The sequence below is a fragment of the Erinaceus europaeus genome, chromosome 8, assembly GCF_950295315.1.
Source record: "Erinaceus europaeus chromosome 8, mEriEur2.1, whole genome shotgun sequence".
Taxonomy (NCBI): Eukaryota; Metazoa; Chordata; class Mammalia; order Eulipotyphla; family Erinaceidae; genus Erinaceus; species Erinaceus europaeus.
In genome coordinates, this window is record NC_080169.1 from 71,701,823 (window position 1) to 71,719,303 (window position 17,481).

The 17,481-nt window shown below is 35.3% G+C and overlaps 1 protein-coding gene across 1 annotated transcript in view; it reads right to left on the reverse strand.

Annotated features, from left to right (window-relative positions):
* The window catches only part of RELN (reelin), a 561,009-nt gene that overhangs the window by 169,455 nt on the left and 374,073 nt on the right, over positions 1 to 17,481 (reverse strand). The window contains exon 19 of the mRNA XM_060195660.1: positions 12,239 to 12,475. Coding sequence (XP_060051643.1) covers positions 12,239 to 12,475 — 237 coding nt within the window. The remainder of the gene's footprint in view (positions 1 to 12,238; positions 12,476 to 17,481) is intronic.

The following is a 17,481-nucleotide window of genomic DNA, read 5'->3' on the forward strand; positions in this document are numbered from 1 at the left end:
GATTGAAGACCCCACCAATGTGTCCTGGAACTCAGCTTCCCCAGAGACACACCTTACTAGGGAAAGATAGAGGCAGACTGGGAGTATGGACCGACCAGTCAACACCCATGTTCAGTGGGGAAGCAATTACAGAAGCCAGACCTTCTACCTTCTGCAACCCTCAACGACCCTGGGTCCATGCTCCCAGAGGGCTAGAGAATGGGAAAGCTATCATGGGAGGGGGTGGGTCATGGAGATTGGGTGGTGGGAATTGTGTGGAGTTGTACCCCTCCTACCTTATGTTTTTGTTCATTAATCCTTTCTTAAATAAAAAATTAAAAAAAAAAAAAAGAGCTGAAGAGAGTTGCCTCTCCATCCTTCCTTATGTTGTTTTAACCGTATGGAATTCCATTTACAGCCAGAATATCCGTTAGTCTTGTGTAGAACTAGTTCAAATAGCTTGATGCTGGATATCAGAAGTGAATTATAACTTTTTATATAATCTAGTTTTAATGTTAGTAGAACTTTGTTAATGAAATAACATTTACAGATATCTGCTATTTCAGTTTGAATCTTCATTTTGCCCATCTACTGGCAATTTAAAGAACTGTTTAATAGCTCATATAAAGTTGTAGAATATGGTAATTAATACTTGGAGATGGGAAGGGAGTCAGCACACAGCACACCCTAGAGTGGGAGCTCAAAGAGAGGAGGCGGAGAGCAAGATAGAGCAATTAGTTTTTCCCTACACTTGTCTTGCCTGCCAGTCTCATCAAAAAACTCCATAGTGTGTGTGTGTGTGTGTGTGTGTGTAAATTGTCAAGAGTTTTAGTTTTTTTTCTACTGAAAATAATTCTCAGTCACTTATGTTGGGGCCAGGGGAATCAGAGATGCATTAGCTCTTTTGGGCTCTCCTATTTCTATTAACAACTTGAACTCATTTTAGAACATTTGACTAACGAAAACATTCTTACTCTTATTATTTACAAACTATGAGCTCTAGAATCAATTTAAGTTGAAGAGAACTTGTTAAATCCACTTTTACTTATCACTAGGACTTCCTATTTCAACACATTCTTAGTTCTCTCAGCTTCTTTTAAAGATTTCCTCTTATACCTCATTTACTTTCAGAAAGGAACACGCTAAACCGGTGGCCCTGATTGAAAACATACACAATAGATCAAAATGGTTAAGTGCTAGAGAAAAATACATTGGTGGTGAGGTGGATCGTGGTGTACCCAGTTAAGCATACATATCACAATGCACAAGGTCTCCCAGGTTCAAGCCACCACTCCCCACCTGTGAGTGGCAAAACAGGCCTTCAGGTGTCTTTCTTCTTTTTTTTTTTATAGAATTTTTTAAAAATATTTGTTTTATTTATTTATTCCCTTTTGTTGCCCTTGTTGTTTTGTTGTTGTAGTTATTATTGTTGCTGTCGTTGTTGGATAGGACAGAGAGAAATGGAGAGAGTAGGGGAAGACAGAGAGGGGAGAGAAAGACAGACACCTGCAGACCTGCTTCACCGCCTGTGAAGCGACTCCCCTGCAGGTGGGGAGCCGGGGTTCGAACCGGGATCCTTATGCCGGTCCTTGTGCTTTGCGCCACCTGCGCTTAACCCGCTGCGCTACCGCCCGACTCCCTTCAGGTGTCTTTCTTGCTCTCCCACCTTTTAAATTATTTCTTTCTTTAAAAATCTTCAATTAATTAATTTATTATTGGATAGAGACAGAGAGAAATTGATTGGGGGTGGGGAGTTAGAGATAGAAAGAACAGAGAGACACCCGAAACCTTGTTTCATCACTCACAAAGCTTTCCCCCTGCAGATGAGGACCAAGGGTTTGAACCTGGGTTTTTCCACATTATAATGTGTCCACTTAATCAGGTGCATGTCTCCACCTTCCCCTCTCTATCTCCTGTACACCCCACTCAATTTCTCTCTATCCTGTTAAATAAAGTAGAAAAAAATGGAAAAAAAAAAAGGCTGCTGGAGCTGTTGATTCATAGTGTTGGCACTGAGCCCCAGTGATAACACCGGTGGCAATAAAAACAAACAAACAACAACAACAACAAACACTAGGAATGTTTGAGCTTTGCTATACTTTTAAATATGTCTAGTCATGTGCATTATTTAGGCTACACCCAAGCTGGGTTATTTGAAAACTTTTATAGAACCTTGATATTTTTAATTTTGGAAACTTCATCACATATCCTAGTACATGTTAAAATATTCACATTATATATGTTACATATTTATATTTTCTGTAAGAATGCTCAAGTGAATTTTATAACTTGGCCTTTGCATTTTATTTGTCTACTAGTGACACATACAGTATATGCTTGGCTGAGGTTTCTTAATATCTGCAGTACTCTGACAAAAATTATATACAATATTAACAAATCTTAGGAAAATTAAGTTCAGTAATTTGTAGAGTGGACATTGTGGTTTGAGGATATTTCACTGAAATTTATAAATTTTTTGCATTTATTTTAAAAATTTTATTAAACTTTATTATTATTATTTTAATTTATTTATAAAAAGGAAACACTGACAAAACCGTAGGATAAGAGGGGTAAAGCTCCACACAGTTCCCACCACCAGAATTTCATATCCCATCCCCCCACCACACACCTCACAGCTTTCCTATTCTTTAGCCCTCTAGGAGTATGAACCCAAGGTCATTGTGGAATGCAGAAGGTGGGAGACCAGGCTTCTGTAATTGCTTCCCTGCTGAACATGGGCATTGACAGGTTGATTCATACTTCCAGCCTGTCTCTCTCTTTCCCAAGTGGGGAAGGGCTTTGGGGAATTGGAGCTCCAGGACATATTGGTGGGGTTGTCTGTCCAGGGAATTCTGGTTGGCATCATGCTAGCATCTGGAACCTGGTGGTTGAAAATAGAGTTAACATATAAAGCCAAATAAATTGTTGACTAATCATGAACCTAAAGGCTGGAATAGTGCAGATGAAGAGTTGGGGGGGGGTATTCTGTTTTGTACATAGCTAGTAGGCATATTTTAGTTATATTCCAAAGGGCCTGTGGCTATACTAGTTTTTTTTTTTTTTCCCCTGAGCCTGAAATCTGATATGCAGGTGGATCCAAGTTATTGTCTGGGGGAGATGATGTCATGGCTAGAAAAAGGACCAGAAAGCTGGATCAGGGAAGAGAGTAGCTCCCAAATATAGGAAAGGTGTATAAATATTGTTAACTATAAACCCCATCGATTTGATGTGATCTGGGTAATTTTGTTTTTTAAGCCATCTTTCTAGCTTGCGGATTTTACCCAGTCCCTTGTTCTATGCTTAAAATGAGTACCGAAAGAGATTCTGAGTAAGTGGCATAGTAATACAGTGGGGTGGGAAAAGAAAGAGCTTATTAGAGAAGTGAGAGAAGAAGAAACAGGGTGGTTGGGGTGAACTGAGTAAAAGGTGAAGCAATAGGAAAGGCAATTGCAGCAATTGATTAGGTCAGATTATACTAGGCACACTATGAATATGTTCTGAACCACTGTCCATAAAAAGTAATTGTTTCTGCTATTGAATTGTTTTCATGAACCAGGCACAAATCACCATAAGCTAATTCATTAAATGTAATTCTTGTACACTGTTGATGGGGATGCAAACTGGTGCAACCATTCTGAAAATAGTATGGAGAGTTCTTAAGCAAAAAAAAAAGAAAAAAAAAGAAAAAAAAAAGAAAAAACTGGAAACACTTTATGGACTAGCAATACTACTCTTAGGTAGATACCCAAAGGAAAAGAAAACACTAATTCAAAGAGAAGCATGTACTTATATGCATATAGTTCCACTATTCACAGTATTGAAGGAGTGAAAACAATCTCAATGTTCAATGACAGATGGCTTGATAAAGAAGTTATGGGATGGGGGCCAGGTGGTAGCACACTGGGTTAAGCACACATGGCACAAGGTGCAAGGACTAGCATAAGGATCCCGGTTCGACCCCTGGCTCCCCACCTGCAGGGGGGTCGCTTCACGAGAGGTGAAGCAGGTCTGCAGGTGTCTATCTTTCTCTTCCCCCTCTGTCTTCCCCTATTCTCTAGAATTGTCTCTGTCCTATCCAACAACAATGTCAACAATAGCAATAACAATGATGGGCAACAAAAGGGAAAAAATGGCCTCCAGAAGCAGTGGATTAGGCACTGAGCCCCAGCAATAACCATGGAGAAAAAAAAAGGTTATGGGATATATACTCCATGGAACACTACTCTTTAATTAAAAATATGATGTTAAGTGAAATAAGTTAGGAAGAGAAAGATGAATATGGGATTATCTTACTCATGGGCAAAATTAAAGAAACAAGAAAAACTTGGACTGGTTGGGTGCACTGCACCAAAGCAGAGGACTCTGGAAGCAAAAGAAGATGGGGTAGGGTTGGGGTGCTTTCAGGTCCTGGTACCTGACAGGAAAGTTGGGGGTGAGAGTGCTTTATAGATACCTTTCATGGTGAGACTGGAAATCATACCCATGTGCCAACAACTGTACTGTAGACTATTAACATCCCAATAAAAACAAACAATAAAATTGGGCCCTCTGGGACAAAAAGTATATAGCTAGAGGTGATTATGCTTAGTGAAATAAAGAGGTGAAAGCAATTACCTGATGGTTTTGCTTATATGTTAAATCTGGAGAATTGAAACACATAAACTTAAAAAAAACCTAAATAAAACAGAAGTAGCCAAATTGTCTCTTAAAAAAACTTTATGAGAATGATTGTGATTGGGGGTTAGAGAGAGCAAAGAACTTTGGTATCTTTATACTCTTTTCCATTCACATTGTTGTGAAATTGTCTTATTTTCACCTGTAATGTAAGCCACACAAAGTCCCACATTTTATGTTTGTTGTCATAAATAGTTAAATGCCACCTAGTGATTGACAATCTATTTCTACCTATTTATGAAAAAGAAGTTTTATGTAGTGGCTAGGAGACAGATTAACTGGTAAATTGCAAGACTAGCATTGGTGAGGCCCCAGGGTTTGTTCTCTCTCTCTCTCTCTCTCCCCCTTCCTTCATTATTATTATTATTATTATTATTATTTTATTGCTACCAGGGTTGGCACTGGGGCCCAGTGCTTACACCAACAAATTCATCACTCCCCATGGATGTTTTTCCCCTTTCTTTCATTTGATTGGACAGAGAGAAATTGAGAGGGGAGAAGGAGGTAGAGAGAAGAGAGAAAGATAGACATCTGTAGCACTGCTTCACTGCTTATAAAGTTTCTTCCCTGTAGGTTAGGAACAGGGCTTGAACCTGGGCCCTTGGTTGCGTGCGCTACACTGTACTATCACTTGGCCTCTGAGGCCCCCAGTTTGATGCCACATAGTAAGCTCTGATCTATACGACATAAAAATAAATGTTAAAAACCCTCATATGACGAAATACTCAGGCAGTAAAAATCCAATAGGCTTTATTTCGGCAACTCATTTATAAATATACTAGGGAGTATATTCAGTTATAAGAGAAATTTTATGAAAGAATTAATGTCCTTGATGGCTGAAAGTAGTATTTTCACAGTTGCTGACAATAATAGTAAGTGATTTTCAGTTTGTCATTCAGTGTATTTGCTTTGTCTATCTGCTAAGCTTCCTAGAATAATCTGTTAGAATGAAATGACAGTTAAGTGACTCCTAAGAACCACTCATCCCAACTGATTCCCATAAGCACATAATTTTAGTTGGATTACGGTTTTTTTAAAGTTGTGTTTATAAAATAATTCCAAGACTACTTGAAGCTTACCAATAACTTGCTTTAAATGAAAAAAATTTCTACATAAATTGTATGTTGGGAGTCGGGCGATAGCTCAGCAGGTTAAGCGCAGGTGGCGCAAAGCACAAGGACTGGTGTAAGGATACTGGTTCTACCACCCCCCCCCCCGCTCCCCACCTGCAGGGGAGTCACTTCACAAGCAGTGAAACAGGTCTACAGGTGTCTATCTTTCTCTCCCCCTCTATCTTCCTTTCCTCTCTCCATCTCTCTCTGTCCTATCTAACAATGATGACATCAATAACAACAATAATAACTACAACAATAAAACAAGGGCAATAAAAGGGAATAAATAAATATTTAAAAAATTAAAAATATATATATTGACAGCCAAAAAAAGAAAATTTCTAAGGAAATTTACTTGATTAATATCTTGCAAAGGAGAAAATCAGGAATTTGTATTTCTTATAATCTAAGGAATCAGGGTTGTGTAAAATTTCAGCTGGGCAATAAGTCACCCAACCTCTCTTCTGTCCATGTGTCACAACATATTGCTAATGTTAATATTAGGCAACTTCTCTGACTACTTTTATAGGACCAGTCTAAAGGAATAAACATCTGAGGATGTGGGAGAAAAGGAAACCTTATACTGTGCTGGTGGAAATGCAAATTCATTTAACTCCTGTAGAAAACAGTCTAGAGTCTCCTCACTACACTAGAAATAGACCTGTCCTATGACCTGTCAATTCCTTTCCTTGGGATATATCCACAGGAAGAAAATATACCTATCTAAATATATCTGTGTACTCCTATGCCTATAGCACCACAATTTGTAACAATTCAAACTTGGGAGCAATCCATGTCCCCAGTAACAGATGAATGATTAAGGAATTTGTGGCATATTTATTTCAGCTGTGAAAAACAATGATGTCATCTTCACCTCATCTTGGAAGGAACTTAAAAGAAGCACGTTAAGTGAGATAATCCAAAACGAGAATGAATGCCAGATGATCTCACCCAGAGGAGGAACTTAAGAAACAAGGACAGAAAGGGAAAACACAAAGTAAAATTTGGACTGGGTGTGGTATTGCACCAAAGCAAGGACTCTGGGGCAGGAGGGGAAGAGATGTGGTGGGAGGGGCTTTGTTGTCCTGGTGCATGCTGGTGGAAAAGGACTTCAGTTGGGGGTTAAAGTGTTTTGGAGATACCTACAACAGGTAGATGAGAAACTGTATCCATATCTCACCAACTTTGATATAAACCATCAACCTCCAATAAAATGATAATAAGAAATATCTGCATGTAATAATGACTCTTTGGCTATTAAAACATAAATACATATTTTTGAAAAATTAACCAAAAGGCAGAAGAAAGAGGAGTAGATCTCATTTGAAAATATCTGGCCCATTGCTTGTTAAATGTATGCTAGAAACTATTCTGGGTCTGAATGTCTCCACATGCATATGAGGTCTACACAAGCAGGAACTCTGAAAAATTTTCACCAGCTCATATTGTTGTATTATCTATTATTACTATACATTATTGCTGAGTATTGATGGTTCCTATGGTGGGTCTTATACCTACAGTACTTTAACTTTTTTTTTTTTTTTTTTTGCCTCTAGGGTTATTGCAGGAGTCAGTGCCCACACTAGGAATCCACTGCTCCTGGAGGCCATTTTTTCCATTTTGTTGCCCTGGTTACTGTTGTTATTGTTGCCATTGCAGATGGACAGGACAGAGAGAAATTGAGAAAGGAGGGGGATGAGAGGGAGGGAGAGAGAAAGATGGAAACCTGCAGACCTGCTTCATCGTCTGTGAAGTGACCTCCCTAAAGGCAGGGAGACGGGGGCTTGAACTGGGATCCATACTCTGGTCCCTGCGCTTCGCACCATGTGCGCTTAACCCGCTGCACTACTGCCTGGCCTCCTACTTTAACCGTTTTATACACTCCTTTCGTTTATCTTAACCCACCACTCAGTTCTGTTACATTACAATATAATTATTACAGAACACATTTTTGCTTTTTTCAATTGATAGAGCCCAGAACAGTACTATTTTCTATGTCTTACTGTAAGTGAACTGTACTTAATTTATATGAATATGAAGAGACAGGCTTTTAAGAATCCTTTATAGCCTGAGGTTTTCTCAGTAGGTAAATGTGCTACAAATTCTTTTTCCTTGACTATGTTTATAAATGCCCCTTGAGACACCAACAGATTCTCTTTGAATGTCCTGAACACATATTTATCTGTTCACTCTGACTAAAGCCATTCACTCCCAAGTTATTCTCTTTTATACCTGTGCTCCTGCATCTCCAGGGTTCAAGCTACTAGGAGCTTGAGTGGAGAAACTAAATTTCCAAAATTCTGCCATCACAGTATACATATTATACAGTGTTACCTTTTTGTCTCACATCAACCTTTTCTCAGTAGCAATTTTAAAGATTCCACGTGTAAGTGAAAGGACAGAACATCTTTATCTAACATATCCATATTGTTGCAAAAAAAAAGAAGATTTCCTACTACTTTTATATTCAGATAGGAGTATATTATTTAATCATGTTTGTGAATTTGCTATTTTTATTGTAATTTATTTTAAGTGTCACATAACTGGTGTTGGAAAATATTCTTGGTATTTTTTATATTGAATTTATTAAGATTTGCTTTTTAATATAAAATGACATATTCACGAAGATGTTTCTTGAGAAGAATATGTATTCTGTTGCTCTTATATGGAATGTTGCATAATGGCTCTTAAGTCCATCTCTTCTGCTTTCTTATTAGTTTTCTGTCTGGATGATCTATCCATTGTTAAGATATTGTTATATTATATTGTTATATTACTGTATTGCCATATATTTTTTCTCTTAGGCCTGCCAATATTTGTTCATATATTTATGTGTTCTTGTATTGAGTGCAGACATTTTTTAAAAATTTATTTATTTATTCCTTTTTGTTGATCTTGTTGTTTTATTGTTGTAGTTATTATTGTTGTTGATATTGTTGTTGTTGTTATTGATATCGTTGTTGGATAGGACAGAGAGGTATAGAGAGAGGAGGGGAAGACAGAGAGGAGGAGAGAAAGATAGACACCTGCAGACCTGCTTCATCACCTGTGAACTGACTCCCCTGCAGGTGGGAAGCCTGGGAGCTTGAACCAGGATCCTTCAGCAGTTCCTTGTGCTTTGCACCACGTGGGCTTAACCCGCAGCACTACCTCCGGACTCCCTGTAATGTCCTTTCTATCTATATGCCTAATTAGTCTATTTCAGAGCTCAGGGGAAAGTAAAAAATCTTTTGTTTAATCACTAATAATTTAATCAGATAATATTTGACAAACTAAAAAATCTTTCGTATCATCACTAATAATTTAATTAGATAATATTTGACAAACTAAGCTAAAATTAATCCCTTAATGATATTAGAATATGTGCAAGAGGGTTACAAGATATTATGTTTTTTAGAACATAAGATAGAGATTACATTTTTATATACTATGTATGGAATAAAATAAATTATTATAATTAAAAATAGTTTATCCTCAGATGAAAAAGATTCTCTAAAATGACATACTGTAAAGTGATTTGTAACATATTGATTGTAGTTCTTCTAATGAAAAAGCAATTGTTCAAGTTTTCCCCTGGAGAATATTCAGTAACAACAGTCTATGCTCATGGAATCATGAGTTGGAAAATGAAAACCAAATGAACTCACAGCTGGGAAAAGCCAACAGTAATGAACTTAATACCAGTCACTTGTAGTGATCATGTATACATTTTAATATTTCCCCTGAGAGAAATAAGGTCACAGTAGGGCAGAGGTCACCATTTTGAACATGTTCAAAAATTTTTACTTAATAAGATAATATGCTTTAAAGGGTTTACATAAAAATAACTTGTTTTAGGAGTAGGAGGTTATGATAAATAGTTTGAATTTAAATATTCTAACAAGTGTTTCTACTATAGTGAGTTCATGTTGAACTTGGACAATGTAGCCTTTAACAGCAGTAGAGAGAAAACATAGTCATTAAAAGGGGTTTTATTCTGACTCACTGGGTAAGAAAATGGGAACAGTTTGAGATCCTCCATGTTGTTTGATTATAATGAGCAGGAAGCATTTTTCATGTCCTTATTAAAGCAGTTAATGTGTTTCTCTAGTCTCATTATCACTGCTAGCAGATACTCTCTGTTGTTTCATAACCAAGATAACTCCTTTTCAGTTTAGAGAAGATCAGAAAGTCAAATCTGATTGCTCACATGTGGTTGTTAATAAAACTCCTATGGTTCTATTCAAGGTGCCCATGGGGGTTGTACAGTTATTTATATTTTCTCATGGTTTTCTATAATTACTGTGAATGTACTTTCATGAAGTAAATGTATCTACATCAATTAAAGCAGTGGTGAGTCAAGAATATTCATCAGACTTGTGTGAAGGGATATTGTTCTTAGGGTTTTGATCAAAGCACAGAAATTAAACTGCTGTTATCATGCATTCAACCCAAATGTTAAATCAAAATGCTCAGCAACTTTGGAGTTTATATGAGCAGATGTTAAGTATTTATGAAAATAAACATGATACAGGACTTGCATTCATGATGTGACTGTAGTATTAAAAATGCTGGGGAAAATCTACTGCACAAACTTGGGAAATATAGTTTATGAAATATGATCAATTTCTATTACTATTAATTTGGACAAATTTAACTCTTGAGAAACATGAAGTTCTAAGAAATCTCATTTTGGTTTACATCTTTTGTATTCTTTTATTTGCTCTATCCCTTTATTTTCTTTGAAGGTTCTTTGAGAAGGAACTATAATGAGAAACATCAAAGGCTATTGAAAAGAAAATATATACCATATAATCTTTCATAGTTTGTCACTAATAAATTTCATCCTGTCTAGTTCAACAGTGCTCACAGAAAAAAAAAGTGACCAGCTGTACTTCCATTCCATTAGCTATTATTTTGATGCTAGAATTTTAGCCTGCTGTGTGTGAGATGTGACTGTCCATGCACAATTCCCATCAAGGGTAATTTTCTGTGTAATTGTGTGTAAAATTTACCTCTAATTATGATAAGGTCACTAATGGGTCATTCATGATATACTCTCTGGAGATAATTATGGTGAATAGCGTTTGGCAAGATTCATTTGGAAAAATTAAATTGGTTTGATTATTAATTAATAGAAAGTGAAAATCTCTTAGAAATTATTCTGAAAATCATGTTGAAAATCTTGAGGAAGCCTGGAGAAAGGTGGTATGTATAGTGATGAAGGCTGAAAGTTTGGGAATTATGCAGGACTGAATTTTAATCTGGGATTTAGAAATCAGAAGCCCTATATAATCTGACTTCTATACATTCCCTGGCTTATATCTCAGGCTTCCTGACTGATCACTTGAGTCCCAGTATCACTGGCCTCCTTCCTGGTCCTCAAATATGCCACAGTGCTCTCTAGCTGTAAAAGGCTTTGAATTGCAATGCTCACTACAGTTGAAATACTTTCCCTTCAGGTCTTTATGTGACTGGATTTCTTGATGTTTTTCACTTGTGAATTAGCAGGCTATACTGTATTCATTCACTGAATAATTTGAACATAGCTTCCTTCTTTCTATTTAAAGTAGCTACCATTTTGCTCTGTCTAATTATTTTGCAATCCTTCCAATCAGTGCTTAATTTATTTACTGTATATATATTCTAAGAAAGTTTGTGTATAACCATGGTGGCAGAGGATATAAGGAATTATAGATATCTTCACTAGAAAAGGACATCTATCATGAAACTCTACTGATATTACTAATTTGAATCATTGGTCCAGTACTGTCTGATGAGACAGATTTAAAAAGGAGATACTTGGTTAATAAAATAGGAATGAGTTACTCTATTGGATTTCAAGTGAGGTAGCACGAAGACAAAACTACTTATGAGAAATTGTATTGAAATTGTCACTATTGTGATTTAGTGTTTCACTATCATCATGGCAGGCCTCCAAAAGAAACATAAGTATGTCAGTCACTTTAGTTAATTGAAACTCTTTAAAGAGGATTTTTATCTATAATAAAAATGAAAATTGACATAATAAATAAGGTGGACATCTGTAACTTATATCATGGTGTAATGCGATGCTACTTGAATTGACATTAATAAATATGGAGGTCCTTCCCAACTTTCTGCACCAAGAATAAATATGAGGAAAACTTGTATTAATTAAATTTATCAGTATTTTATTTCTTAAGATTCCTTATTTGAAAACACAATAATGACTTTTCAAATGGTTCAAATATATATTAAAATTTGCCAGTAAATAACCAAATGCTGAATATACTGGAGTTCATGCCTATGTTTCATTATATTTTTTTAAGATTTGATAATGAGAGAGCCAGAGTATCACTCTGGCACATGGAATATAGGGGTTGGATTTGGGAATTCATGTTTGAGATTCCCATGCTTTTATCCACTGTGCTACCTCCCAGGCCCTATATTTCAAGTCTCAATGCAAATAGTAACAACAACAACAACAACAATAACAAAGATGTGATCCTCACCAGAGAGTCCAGTCATGGCCACAGTAAGGCTGAACATTTCCAAGGTAGAATCCTAGAGACTGAGTGACTTCCACAAGATTGGAAAAGTCAAGACTAATGCTGTTGAAAAGTACAGATGTCATGATTATCTCATCAATAGCCCATATGTCTTCTCCCTGGGAAGAGTGATATGGTTGCCACCATCTGAACTGAATTCCAAACTGTCTTGCATCATCTGGTAACTCTACAGAGATTATTCTAAAAAAAAAAAAAAGTGAAAGTCAAAGTTCAGATTAGTCTGCTATCTTAAAATACAAACATTTTACATTAGAGCCTTCTATTCTGCAGTCTAGTATTAATTAATGAAAAAGTAGAGCTGGCATAATGGTAGAATTCTGGAGTTATAAGCATGAGGTCCCAAACTGGACCCTCAGAATCATATACCCCAGAATAATGAGCTGGTTCTTTTTCATAAAATAAATAAAAATAAATCTTAAAAAATAAATGAATAAACAAAGAGTTCCTTCACTATTACATTTTTCTGAGATTTCTAATTTCCTGTCTGATTCTTCTAAAATCTAAATACATCTAGAATTGTGACCATGCTTTCACTCATCCACTCACAGAAAAGCTAACTCAATAAAAAACAATTGCCAAAGTGTCAGAATTCATCTTAGTGTGGTAAGGGATCTTGGGTATCTTGTTATACATATTACAGTTTGGGGGTAGATTGGAATCACAGCACATCTTCGTTCCCATGAGCTTAGCCTCCGCTGGGGAGCCAGAGACGACCTGAACTGCCCCTACAGCTACAGACAGACTATGACCCACATAGTCAACGACTGCCACCTCTCCAGATTCAAAGGAGGTCTCGAAACTTTACATCAGGCTCAACCTGACGCTGTTGACTGGCTGCGGAAGAAGGGCAAACGCTAGAAGAATGAGCTTAACAATGTGCAAGGTTACTTGCTGTGTCATGGTGGCTATGACAACAAACCTGTATCTGACAAATGGGGAAGAAAATTAAGAATAATATCTAATTTCCAGGAGCAATTATTGTACACAGCAGCAGGATCCATACATTAATTGCCACTGCAATGACATCTACTTGAAAGCTCCATAAATCATAGTACCATGCTGCTCACATCCATATCCAAGGTGAGATGTGAAGCAAATGGCAAATGGAACATTTGTCTCCATCAGTGTACAATTAAACATCAGGTGAGGTGTTTGCAGCAAATGCTTTCTGAAGGAACTGAGTTTTTTTTCCTAGTAAGCAAAGAAAATCATAGACACCTCACAAGTGGATAATTTAGAAATAAACTAATAACTTCAATATTCAAGGCTAGATTTACTAAGAAATTAGATTTATTTTTGTATATTTGTAATTTGGCTATTATGTAAAGAAATGTACATAACATCTTGGCATGTGTTATTTTACACAAATTGTTAAAATATGTCCATTTTTCTCTTTAAACTGAATATAGAAGTGTAGGATAGCCTAATATGATTACTAGGATTGATTATATAAATGGTAAAAAACTGGCAGAACCTTTTGCAAAATAAGAAAACACACTTTTAAATAATAGAAACTCAGTAGTAAAATACAGGAATAAAAGTTTAAAACCATTTCTAAATTAAAATACACAGCTATAATATGGTCAGGGTTTTTAAATACTTTTCACAGTCTGCTGAATACTATTTTACTAATGTAAATTTATTAAATGAGTAAAAGTCAGTTAAATTTATTTTCACTTTAACATCCCAAATATTTGCATACTAAATAACTAAACAGATTTATATTAATATATAAAATTCATAAAATAAACTATTTAAATCAGTTCTACTATAAAACATCCTTTGTTAATAAGCATGTCCTTTGAAAATATAATTTTCCTTTATAATAATAATATTTTTGAAAGAAGTTGCTTTTCTCTCTTATAAAAGCAAATATAATTGTAAAATAACTGAAAAATAGAATTTCTCAGTCTACTGTAAAGGAAAATGAAGTCTATGTGCAGGTAATAATAGTAATTGAAATGATTAATATTTTCCCTGGCAGAGATTCTGAGTCTATAATCTTCATTAATCTCTTGGATTAAAGCTTCCACTGTAATACAAAATGGTTAATGTCTGTAGTCACAGGGATGATACTTAACTTTCATGCTTTTCAGCATCTTAATCTGCAAAACTGGGTTAATAATACCTGTATGGCCAAATCAAAAACTTTTTTCTATTGTATTTCACCATAAAAAAGATTTGAAAGATTTATGTTGCATAAATGACTTATATATTATCCATATATCCAAACAGATATTCAAATATAGAGGCACAAGGAAGTAAACACTCTCTTTAAGGCTAAGCACTTTTTAAGTGACTATTCCGGGATCTAGATTTGGGCAGCATGACTCTAGAACCTATGCCCTTGATCTCTGCAACATATCTTAGGATGGAACGGGAACCTCTACTTTCTCTATTCTATGAAGATTACAAGACTTGGGTTAGAACTGCTAAGAAACAATTTGAACAAAATACTTCTGGACAAGAACCTAGGGATTTGTGTTTACTCTGTAATGTTCATTTATGTGTAGAGCTCAAGCTTATAAAATTTCCTGTCATTAAATACAGTAACCAAAGTAAAACTAAATTGGGTTTTATATATTAATTTCAGAATAATAACAAGCCCTATAATTAAGAAAATATAGAGTAATTTTAGTCTCACAGTTAATAAATATCTTTTACATTAATTAAAAATATCAGTTCACAAAAAGGTTAACTTATTATTAAAAGGTTAACTTTTTACTAAAAGGTTAACATAGCTATTAGCGGCTCTAAAAATTTATAAATACCATACAGAGATGGTTCTTTATTGGCAGGGTGAATCAAAGGTTAGGACTTTGCTAAAAAGTGGCTAGGAGAAATAGTTTCTGTATACCAAGTGTAACTCATTTATAGATCACAGTTTATATTTAAATAACTGTGACAGAAAGGGCCAATATGGAATTAACAGCAATTACAGACAGCAGGAATTTATACAGAAGAACAGACAGCATATGGGTAAAGGTACCAAGATATATTTAATTCTCTTATGAAGAATTTACATGGCTTATGCTATTTACCATATAAAATATAACTTAGTGTCTAGAATATATCAAATTCTATTTTTTGCCATGTAAGTTTTTACTAATAGCTATAAAAGTGTGGGGAGGTAGAGTCTCATGGACAGAGGTACACATACAGAAAATGAAAATGTTTTTCTTACCATATAAGAAGAAATATCCACTCGGATCTTAATCTTTCAAGCTATGCACATACCTAATACGGAAAAGCCACCCTGATTCCTCTTAGAAGAAAAATGTTGCCTTCAAATGGCAGGTAAGATTAAACACACTTTTGCAATAGCACATTAAATGTGAAATTATTTTTCATATCAACAAGATTAATTAAATTTCATGATACAGATTGATTACTGAATTTTGAGCTGTCTTTCCTTGTTAGTAAAAAATACGTTTTACCTAAGTTAGGTGATGTTTTCATCATTAGCACTATCAGTTCTATTTAATTTGTTTTAGTGTTTAGTATGAAGTTATGAAACATTTCCTTAAGATTCATGAGTCTCTACTGAGTGAGAAAGCTGACTGTAGCTTTATATTTACTTTTTTTGCTGTTTAAATTGCCACCAGAGTTATTTATTGTCATCACTGGAGCTTGATGCCTGGTGCCTGTATGACAAATTTACTGCTTCAGATCCTGGTAGCCAGCCTCCCTCCCCCACTTCCTCCCCCTCCTTTTCTCTCTTTCTCTTTCTTTCTTTCTTTCTTTCTTTCTTTCTTTCTTTCTTTCTTTCTTTCTTTCTTTCTTTTTTTCTTTCTTTCTTTCTCTTTCCTTTTCTTTCCTTCCTTCCTTCCTTCCTTCCTTCCTTCCTTCCTTCCTTCCTTCCTTCCTTCCTTCCTTTCTTTCTTTCTTTCTTTCTTTCTTTCTTCTTTCTCTCTCTCTTCCTTCCTTTCTCTCTTTCAAAAGGAAAAAGAGGAATTGAGGAGGGGGAGATAGAGAGGGAGAGAAACAGAAAGATACTTACATCACTACTTTAACACTTGTGACTTTTCCCTCTGTGTAGGTGGGGACCCAAGATTTAAACCTTGGCCTTTACACATGGTAACATTTCCAGTCTATCAGACGTGTCACTACCTAGTCCCTTATATTTAGTTTCATAAAGAAAATGTGCAACACATTTTGTGTACTCTTAAAATTTCATGAAGTTTAATATTTATATTTTTTCTCATAATGTATTTTATTTCTCCAGCATTGCTGAAGTACAATTGGATATAAATGATATAAAATATAAATTATATTTGAAGAATACAATGTGATAATTTGGTATACATCTACATTACAAAAGTTGACCAATGAACCTATCATCTCACAGAGGTATCTTTTATTCTTTTGGTGAGAATATTTTTTTAATTTCACTTTACCAGAGGGAATAATGATTTGTAAGACATATTGTTACATGTGTATAGTTTCTTATTTCCACATGATCGGTAACTGCATACTACACCCACCATCCAGCAGACAAACTCTTCAACCACAGTTCACTGGGGTCAAAGATTTATAATTCCTAAGAGATGCTTACTATCTCTTTTATTTGAGTCTAAGTTTTCCATGATAAATGATTTCATCTATTGGCAAATACTTTAATATAGGAAGAGGTCTAGGAAAAAATTTAAAGTATATAAAGTTCATTAACAGTGCCCCTCCCTTATTTTGCCAGGTTTTCAGAGCAAAAGTCCTTCCTCTCTTTCACATCTCTCTATGACCATAATGTATTTCCAGGAAGGCAAATGGTGCTAGTTCTTTACATCTGATTATGAATGTAAGTCATAATGTCTCCTCTCTAATGGTATTTTAACTTTACTATTATCTTCTTCTGCTATTTTAAAAGAATTTCACTGAATAGATTGAGTGTTCTAGAAGGGGAGAGGATCTTTTAGATGTTCCTAAAATTGTACCACTAATAGTAATACTACTTTGTCAATGTTGAAGATGATCCTGTTTAAGTAAAATTTAAAAATCACAATTATGAATCTAGATTACAAAACATACAAGCAAAAGAAAAATAGAATCAGTCTGTTGAGAGGACTTTAAATAAAACCTTACACTATGCCTTTAATTAGAGGTCTATACATGTTAGAAAAAAATTTTCTACTCACTGTATTTTGTGCAAATTCAAAAAGCATATGGGCTATTAAGATTTTGTGAGTTAT